At 30.9% G+C, this 10,821-nt stretch overlaps 1 protein-coding gene across 1 annotated transcript; it reads right to left on the bottom strand.

The window, feature by feature from the left end:
* Window positions 1-8,109: 8,109 nt before the first annotated feature.
* Window positions 8,110-8,833, bottom strand: LOC109598555 (lanC-like protein 3). Its single transcript, XM_020014469.2, has 2 exons — window positions 8,347-8,833; window positions 8,110-8,294 (listed from the first exon to the last, which is right to left on the bottom strand). Exons 1-2 carry the CDS (start codon window positions 8,831-8,833, stop codon window positions 8,110-8,112), a joined length of 672 nt encoding a protein of 223 aa, XP_019870028.2.
* Between the last annotated feature and the right edge of the window lie 1,988 nt (window positions 8,834-10,821).

Below are 10,821 nucleotides of genomic sequence, written 5' to 3'. Positions count from 1 at the left end.
CCTGAGATTCCCTTCGGATGAGATTTATCATAATCTGCTTTATCTATTTTTGCTGTCAACGCAGCCTATTGCCTGAAAATTTCAACGTCCTGTTTGTGTATCCACGTACTTCTTTTTGGGGTTTAGACAAATTAAAATAACCTTTACACACTTATACATTATTGGAATCACTCACTTTATTATTTATATATATTTAAAAGATGATAAATTACTTAAAATTCTAATACTTCATGGCACAAAGGCTCGTAAAAATAATAATAGTGTAACATGAAAAATGTCGTGTACTTAGGAAAAATCAGTATTGCCTTTGTAACTAAGATAAATGTTATTCAATAAAAAAGACGATTTAAAAGGATAAGGACAATAATAGGAAGATAGTTAGGTTATACTGTCATGGAAATTGCAATATATCGGTTACATTTTATCTCAGCGTATATTACCATTTTCTCGCCTCCAAATAATGTTGGAGAAATGCTACTTTATTAAGGTCATTACCTACTTCACCTTCAGAAAGTTCATAAAATATGGATGATGTAACTTATTTATTCAGACGTTTTATTTCAATTCACACCGAAATTAATTAATATTAAAACGTTAAATAAAAATCGTTCGAGATAAATTGAAAGATAAAAAAAAAGGACGGGTTACTTTGACTTTTTCACAGCCCACGAGCAACTCCTCCTTATCTTGGTTCCGCAGCTAAAATGTGGGCGACAGTATGTAAAATTGATCTATCTGCAAGTGACAAAAGTCGGACGATACACGGCGAGTAAAAAATGACGCCAACGAAGACTTCTAAAATGATCATCTAATGTCCGATTTATCATTATTTTTCTTTAACCCTGGAAACCTTTTGTTGCGGGGTGAATTACCGGCAGGATGTTGAAAAATTGAGAAACTTTGTTTTCCGCCACACACTTGGAGCTCCGGTCGCTTTCTTCTGCCCCCACTCATTCCTAAATCTCAATTATTTTTAAAACACCGAGATGTTTTACATTGTCATAAATTAAATTTCCGCGAAGTTTGCAACGAAATAATAAATTTTACTACAGTTAAAATGTTCCTCTTTTGTACTACCACTAATTTGTGGACGTTGAAAAGCCCCGGCGATACCAAAAATGGCTTAATTAAGTTTGATTTTATTAATTTAAATTTCAATTAATTAACGTAATGCGAATTATTTACAGAAAATTTAATTTATTTCACAATTTTGATGTGGTATCACTGCTTAATAAATTTATCATCAACAAAGATATATTGTCAGGTGTTAATATGAATTAAAAGCTTCTGCTAAATAAACGACAAGAGGGTGACTAATTAAAATAGCATAATTAGGAAGTTTCCGTTCCCGACCACCTTTCACGGTTTTTGGCTAATGAAAATAACTTCGGATGTATAAGTAAATTTGTGGAGCGTTTGAACTAGAGATTTCTTGAGGTTAATGGCAACTTAAACTTAAATTAACTAACTATAGTCAACAGTGCTTATAAAATTTCATGTAACGATCAACTGCCACGAGAGTAATGCGTTACTACAATTAATATCTTCGCCACTGGGATTATTAAAGGCAAATAAGGGAATATGGATTTCAAGGGTCTTGCTTGATTCATTTTTTTGCGTTTGCCGATTGCCGAACCATGAAATTTATTATTGATTGATCATCGTCGAATAATGGAAAACTTTAATTTCGAGGTAAACAACCCGTTATTTGCTTTGTAATTTTCATTTACAACTGTAATTTTTGATCTGCTTATGAAAGTTATTTCTTAATTGGTTATGCGTGCACTTCTTTAATTAGGACCGAATGCCAGTTTGAATTATTACCCACAATGTATAGGTTAATAAACATGTATATTGTAGTTCAATATTGCTTGATTTAGTGCCTATAATATACTGGAGAATGTACTCTATATAATCACATGCACAAATTATTGACCATTTGAAATTAAATGTGTAATTTTTAATAATAAGATCCGTTTAATTGTAAATTAATGAACTAGTTCCATTATTCTACAGAGGTGAATATTTCATTGTGCACAGTTAATTTTTAAAGCTGAAACTTCCCGGAGAAGATTAAAAACTCTTTCCATGCAAATAGTGTTTGCGCAGTTCATAGTTGTTAAGTTATCATGCCCTGTTTATATGTCTAGACCGAATAGCGCTTAGGACGTATTAATTCATCCGAGACTCCAGTATGAATACCTAAGATGGTTATGACACGAAAAAAAAAAAGAATAAGATTTAATGCTTTTACTGCACGGGCGGGAGTATCTGCATAATGTATAAATTTTTTCGTCCCGTTATCATTAGAGCCCGAAAATGAGCGTGTGCAAGATGTTGCAAAAACGAGTTAATTCGCGATCGATCACTATGCAAATTGAGGAGTGCAATAATCGGATATTAAAGCCGTTGACAAAGGTTGATCCACTTCATTACTTGCGACTTTCATTTTAACATCCTGAACTCAAGTGGTTGAGGTAATCTCCGGATAATTGTTTGCTCTTATCGATTGGGGGGAAACGCTAGTTCGGTGGGAAACTTTAGCTACTACTTTTATAATTAATGGTTCCGTCCGATCGAAGGCATCAATTTGCTTTTAAAAATAAAACGGTTCGACGTAAATTTGCATCCATTGCCGCAAAATTTGTTATGGGTCTGGATCACACAATGAGTACATCACTTTGGCGTGTTTAATTTTGTTGTCGACGTTGATCATACATTCATTTATTTTAATTTTTCGTATCTATTACAAAATAGAAAGGCAATGAACTGATGTTCGTAAGTTAAATACTGCGCCTCTTTTGAGGATAATTTGAATTATGTCAAAAATCATAATACCAATAGCATTATATTGAAAGTTCTTGGGTAATTAGTAAAACAAAATTAATTAAAATTAAAAAATAAAAGAATATTAACCGCTACATTTTTCTGGTCAGTACTTTGTCTACGAACAGCTTGTGACCTTTTTGGTAAACTCAAAATTAGCTAACGAATAAATTCTGAATCTATATACACTAGTGGCCATAATTATAGCAACTTATTAAAATATACACAGTCAAAGTGTCTAGGGAAGGCTCAAAAAGATCGAATTAAATTAAATTAAAAAATAATTTATCTTATTTTAAAATAACATAACTAAATATAAAAGAACACAGTGTATAACACTTTTTAATGTAAAAAATAATGTTTTTTTTCACTATTTATTGTATTTATGGGTACCTATTAAATTAAATTTCTATAAAAATACTTTTATTATTATGGAAAGGCACCACTTAACTGACAAACACAAATAAAGGGCAATTGGGATGATTGAAAGTGGACCATCACAACGTGAAATGACCCGTCAAATGGACACATCTGTGAGTGTTATAAGTAAACTGTGGAGACGTTACAATGATTATTAAGAAAGAGGATAATTATTCAGGTACAAGACGGATTTTGGCTTTTGCAAACTCTACATTTAAATAAATAGAACAAATACAGATATTGTTACAATGGCAGAATTTTTAACAAGAAGCATAAATATAAATTTTCATACCATACCTAGATTTTATTACTCCTCTCGACGTCTTATCAGTTCAACAGTTGAAACCAAAGAGATCGAATCGTATTAGTCAAAAGTTGTACTATCCATTTCTATTACCAACTTGAACAAAAAAGTAAAACAATGACAACAAAGAAGAGCAATATTACATTAATTAAATCGAATCCCTAAACAATAAACTATATAAAACAGTTACATTTTATATATAACAATATATATTTAAATATATATAAATAATAACAATTATTCATAGTTTTTTTAATACTTATTTGAGTATCTTGGGTATTCGTGTGCCAGATTTGCGTAATTATCGGGTATTGGTCGAAATGAAATAATGCGGCGAGGTAGCGGGAATTTAAATTCAAAATCCGAACTACTAGAAATTTAAAAATATTCAGATGTTCCCTAAAGACATTGACTGTGTTTATATAATATTTTAAAAAGTTGCTATAATAATGGGCACCACTGTATAAATCTATTTAATCTAGGAAATTGAAATTATCCGCTTCAAAAGAGGCGCAGCATAGATTCAAATATGCGGTTGCTCATTGTGGAAATGATCATTGAAAGTTGTAAAAGCTTTTAGATAATATATGTTGACGCCATTGACAAAAATCACGTTCCCAATCCCATTCCACGTACATATATATACAAAATATACAAAGCCAATATTTTCATCTTTCACTTATAGTTCACGAAAGAAAATACCCGGAGGCCCGAAAGAAAACAAATTCACCAGAATTTATATCCATTTCCTTGTGCTATTGATTTCCCACTCTATTCCTTTAAAAATATTTACTTCATAGCTGGCGGCTGTTTTTCCTTAACCTAATACATATCTGACAAAAAGTATTAGTGTTCGTGTTACTTTTAACCGTAAATTGGTATTTTAGCAATAAATTTAACAGCTTGACGCCGGTGTACCATATTGGCCCGAGTGATGCATAGCGTTTTCAGCTTTTTTGATACACCAGTGTTCTACGTCTGACATGGCGCATATTGAGGAAAGTAGCATGGAGACATATTATCAGTTAATGGGTTTCAAACTGGAGAGAGTGTTGACGACATTACTTTTAGGACGTTATTTATCTATGTGGCATCCATTGAGATAATTAACCTTTAAAAGCAATACGCCAAAGATCTTTTTCTGATTAAGTTAATTGATAAAATTAAACCAGTTATTTATTAATTCTATTTCAATAATATTGCAAGTTATAATTTAAAACAATATATAATTTTTTCTCTGTTTGGAGAAGGCAATTAATTTTGTATTTATTTTAGACCTATGTCGGTGTATAAAACATTCATCCAGTGTGATTATTTTTCATCATTAAATTCAACTGAATTTGTCATTTTACGTATTTTATTTTATTTATAAAACAAATTTCAATAGAAACATTTTAATAAAAAAATATAGATATATTATATTTGTAATTTATATTTTATTCTGATGGACAGTTTAAAATATTTTCAAACGAATGATTTATTGTTAAAAGTAATTTTCAAATAATGCAATTTTTTACATTAACATTTTATCTAACGGAAGTATAATAAAAAACTGCAGAGTTTTTATCACAATGCTTTCAAAAACATCAAAGATCTTGACAGAATAGTAATGCAAAGTAATCCAGAATGTGCTCTATCTGAATATAATGGAGAATATGTTATATCAGTTAAGATGGAAGACCGTCGTTGCAAAGGACACATTTGCGATGCTATTCATCAAAGTATGTACATCATGCAGAACTATAATAAATTGGTGACATTCTAAACATTTTAGCAAATTAATATTTAATAAAATAATAAATGATAAATTTTTATTTATTTATTCTAGTGAATAAATAAATATTATTTTAAAAGAAAGTCAAAACGGAAACAAGACATTTTGTGTATATTCGGCAAAGAATAACAAATTTTAAAGCTGTGCAATAGGAGTGCCATAAAAGCTTATAATATTTCGGTGTAAGACATTAAATTATGGCGGGCTTCCATTGCACACTAAAACGATCTGACAAATCTCATAAAATTGTTATTTATGGCGATATTATAGACACTGTATGAACTGAGCACTTTAGATAATATCTAACTATATTGTAACGCTGCGGTTGTTATCGTACTATTGCTCTGGGCACATTAAATGGACAAAGTTGTTGCTGAATATGGTGGTAGACAACTTGGTAAGTACATAATGTCGATTTGACTGCATATGGATTGCTTAGTTTAGATAGAAATTCTAGTATTATTATTATCTCCAATTTCAATTGCACTTCTTTATCAATTGTGTATAAATTCGGTTAAACGTTACTCTGATTACCACTAGAAAAAGACCAAACTCCCTTGCAAGATTTCATTACACTAACAACTGCATGTTTCGCTGTTTGTCTTATTAAACACCTCTATCTAATTAGTGATTTTATAAAAACACTCATAATTGGATTACTTAACTATTTATTAAGCATTCCGTGATTCTATGGTAATTTGAAATTTTCGATTTTATCAGCAACTGCTCGCAAACTTTCCTACTTTAAATATAAAATAATCTTAACTTCCACAACTATCTCCACCCTTCAGGCAGTTTTGTTTTTTATTATAAAACCGAATTCCGGCCACTCCTGAAGTTTGGATTAAAATTAAAAAACTAAAGCCCGGAGTTTTTGTTGGATGTTTCACGAATTTATGTCTTGCAGACACTTTCCTAACTGGATAACAAGAGTAAAATATTTCAAGTAATTAATGTAATATCACGTTTATTGATTTTATTATTTTTGTTTTAACAAGATGAAATGTTTTTACCAAAATTACGGCTTCCTTATTATTTTTTTGCCAAATAATATATTATATTATACCAAAAATGATATCATCATCCCCTTATGATTAAAAGTAGCCGAAAATTGAGCCGATAGATATAAATTAAAAACAAGCGACAGGTTCGATGTATCTCAATACGATATCTGATATGGTTAGTGGACGTGACCATATTTATTCTAAGCCACCGCCTCGGCATAAGAGTTGAGTTGACAGGGTTAACTGCCGCTATTCATTTGTTCGAAGGTCTCGATAACAATGTTTGCTTTCCTACAAATTGGTTGCCAACAAATACATTGCCCTAACTGCTGCCACAAATCTCTGTTCCTCGATGTTATTATCACATTAATAAAGACGAGTAAGTTATAATAAGAACTCCACTAAGATATACCTTATAAATATATTAATATCTAATTATTTATATCGAAATATTTTTTTATATTTTTGTCATAATTAATTTTTTTATTATTTTAAAACACGTAAAAACTTCTTGTGTAAAAACAAAACAATAAGTTATTCATAGATAGATAATTTAATAATTTTTATAGCAAATATCCAACAAGTTTACAACTAAAATTAATATATTTGTTTAAATAAATATAAATTAATTAAAAGTCGTGTTTTGTGATAATTTTTAATTTAAATACATTTAATTAATGGTTGGTGTTTCATAATTGGTTTTCTATTATACTAATGGTTAAATATAATATAACATAATTGATGTTATATGTATTCATGAAATTAAAATTTTAATATAACAATTGCTTTATCTAAAAATTATTTGAAACAAATTGGCCTGGCTATTAATCAATACAGAATCTTTGATTATAAACATACATATACGTTTTATTATAAATATTGTTTGTTTCTATTACTTTTTATATAAAATATAAAAAATACATTTAATATGTAATAACTTATAAATATTTAATTTGTTCCATATAATTTTTCACAGGACTTAAGATATTTAGAGGACTGGGAGACAATGTATGCTCGAGCCATGACATAAATAATACCGCCAGCACTATGGCACGAGGGTAATAACTGTACAAGACCAATCTCATTGGTTACACCGGGAAAGTTGTCTAAAAATTTAATTTTATATTAGTATCAATTTGTTGCTTCAAAATATCTTAACCAAAAATATCAAAAAAATGGAGAACAGTAGTATGTGAATATGTTAAATCAACTCAAAAACCAAGCAGTTTCTTCAAATAAACAATCTGGAGAATCGGGAACTTTCTCACCGTCTTAAACTTAAAAAAGGAAACTGCTGTATGTAAATACAATGGTTTCTTAGTTAATCTATACATAAGCAAAAATATGTAACCACTGCATCATCATGGCAGATACCCGGTCCTTTTTTCAATAGTCCTTCCTTCCATATCACATTTTTTCACAGGATTATTAAGGTATTTGGGTGACTTAAAGACAATGTATCCTTGAACCATCATATAAATAATACTGCCAGCACAATGACACTAGTGTACTAATTGTGTGGCAGATGCCCGGCCTTTTCATTAATCCTTTGTTCCACATCAGATCTGCCATTTTTTCACAGGATTTAAGGTGACTTAAAGACAATGCATCCTTGAACCACCAGTGCACTAATTGTGCTACAAGTGCAATTTCATCAGTTGCATCGGGAAAGTTGCCTAAAAAATTTAATCTTATATTAATTGGTTGCTTCAATTAACATTTTTACCATTCATTGTCTAGAATGTTTAATAAGAAATCTACATATAACTCTATGTATTTCTTTACATCAAGGCAGCACCCAAGTATTCAATTTGGTAGTATGAGTACATAAGAGGCGAAGCACTCTTGTTCGCCTTAGAATATTCTCTTCCTGATGAAACAATTACTGAGCATATATCCCAGATTTCATCTTTATTTATAATTATTTTAATTTCCTTCGTTATCCACAACGCTCCCATAATATACCCTGTAACATTTGAACATTTAGTAGTATACAATGCAAATTAAATAATACTAACCAGCTCTTCCATCGAACAGCTCATCAGAACCATTGTTTAAAAACGAAGGTGCATTGCAAATCTGTGCACCCTCTTGGTACTGTTGCGAGTACGAGTGACCTTGCTCCATGTCGCCCAGGGTGCTGTAAATGGCGGCCGCCACTGCGTATATTCCACCGTTACCCAAAATAAATGATGGAATGTCTGCGGGGTATTTGGTACTGTACTTAGCTATGCTCAATTCTGGCTTCATGTAGTGAATTGCCACGTTCAATAAATGTGTTTTCTGATTTTCGAAAATGGGGTTTTTACTTATTTGGTAAAACATGTAGGCTATACCGGCAGTACCCAAATATATTCCATCGGAAGCATTCTCCTGTGTGGCTTCGACCTGTGTAGCCTCTTGATACTGCTGCGAATACATTTGAACTTGCTTCATATCGCCCAGTGTACTGTAAATGGCGGCTGCCACTGCATATATTCCATAGTTACCCAAAATAAATGTCATTTCATCTTTTGGCACTTCAGACTCTGATTCAGACAAATCAGAATTTAGAAAGGGGTTTGTAAAATACCTGTTGATGAGCTGAATACTTGTTTCCAGTATATAAAGGTCGTATAATTTTTTGTAATTGCTGTTTTTGATAATCCATTTAACAGCTCATCAGAACCATTGTTTGAAAATCTTCTAAACTCCATCCTTATTTATCCCTGTTTCCTTTAAAATACCCTTATATCTTATCTTGTAACGTTAAAATATTTAGTAAAGCTATTATTACAAGGAACAGTTCATCAGAATCATTGTTTAAATAATTCTTATTTAATCAAAATGAATGAATAAACTCAATATCTGTACCATTTCGAAACCGAATCGTTGCTCTTATCCATCCAACATCAAACGATGTTTATTCTAATTATGTTAATCACAACAGATAATATTTAATTAAATGTGAAACGAACCGCCATTTAAATTAGTACTTCTAATTATATTGCCTGTGTACCCTTAATGAATTTTAAATCCCCAATTGGAATGGTATGCCGTATTTAAATTCGCCGAAAACAAAAGCAAGATTTTATTTTTTCTCCTTGTCGAAACCGGGTCATTCGGCCAATATCCGTAATATCGTTAATCTCCTTCCTATAACCATTTATCTTAGGATAAAAGGAGACAAGTCATTAAAATCTGCACAGTGCTGTCTAACGTTCGCAATCCGTTCAACAACTTTGCCTGCAAAGCTCCGGCAAACTTTTAATCTTGTTTTTGTTGAGAAGTTGTATGACAATTTTAATGCTCGAACGAAAAATTTCTGAAAATTTAAAGTGTTTATTTTAATTTTGAGTTATTGCTTGTCAATGTACATTGGATTATCCTATCCGGTTCATAAATAATGATGTTGGCAAATAATAAGTCAATCATTTATTAAACATGAACTATCCGAGCTGAAACAACGGCACGATAATACTTCAGAACACTTTTTACTTTCACAAAACCTCCATTTAATAACGGATCCCAGATCTATTGTTTTTTTTATTCTACCTTCATCAGCAATAACGTTTTACTTTGTAATTTCAATTGGAATCAAAACAAAGCATTCTTTGAACCTAAAATTGCTTTTTTTTTTTTAAATTTCTTTTTCACTAATTAAATTGTCTGCAAGTTAATGGACAATAGCGAAACTTTAAAGCCTTCCAGAAACACATTGAATTGGATGGATGTGGATGTATTCACTTTTCGCAACAGTTTGACCGACACTGATGCGCCTCGAAGAATCCCAAAGGATACCGACCGGAATTCACCGGACTAAAATTGAATTTACTATAGCCCCTCGCTAAATTGTAAGAACACTACGTCAGCTTAAAGTTGATGAAAAACTTTTAAAATTTAATCAGGATACACGTGGATATTTTTGTTTGGGCGTTTCTGGTTCGAGGTGTTTTTGGTCGATTAACATTTCAGAATTTATTATAATATAAGTTCATAATATGCAAACAGTTTAACTACTAAAATGTATCACGGTAATTTATAACACACATGGAACATAGTTATTAAACTAACTGTAACCTAACAATTACTTGTTAAACAAATAAAAGTATAAAGCCGTACTTTACAAATTGAGTTTCGGTGTTTTATAAACAAATTGATAATTAACTAAACAAACTTGGACGAATTTCATCGCTTAAAATTAAAAATAACGACCAATAAGCAAAATTATTTTTATCAGCTTGTGTGATTTAGCCTTCATTAGTATAGTAAATATTCACATAAATTTACATATTCCATTTGCTTTAAATAAAAAAAAAACCTAATTTTAACATTTGAAGTTAAATTAATTAACTGGAGTGAAATTCCGATGCAGATATCCAATTAGCAAGTACAAAGAAAACCGTACAATTTATTCATTTTCACAAGAATTTAGAGGGCGATCTGTATAAGATCAATCCTTTAATAGCACTACGGAAAATTCGCTACCTAAGCTTTGAGGATCGCCAGTGTGA

The sequence above is a fragment of the Aethina tumida genome, chromosome 1 (assembly GCF_024364675.1).
Source record: "Aethina tumida isolate Nest 87 chromosome 1, icAetTumi1.1, whole genome shotgun sequence".
Taxonomy (NCBI): domain Eukaryota; kingdom Metazoa; phylum Arthropoda; class Insecta; order Coleoptera; family Nitidulidae; genus Aethina; species Aethina tumida.
The sequence above is the reverse complement of the archived record's forward strand: the minus strand, read 5'-3'. Positions and strand labels throughout refer to the sequence as shown.

What these genes read in the sequence shown, in the direction of transcription:
- LOC109598555 (XM_020014469.2), bottom strand. Translation starts at nt 8,833, where the DNA reads ATGACATTTATTTTGGGTAACTATGGAATATATGCAGTGGCAGCCGCC. An exon ending in GCTGTTCGATGGAAGAGCTG is followed by an intron (nt 8,295 to 8,346) that starts GTTAGTATTATT and finishes CAAATGTTACAG; the next exon opens with GGTATATTATGGGAGCGTTG.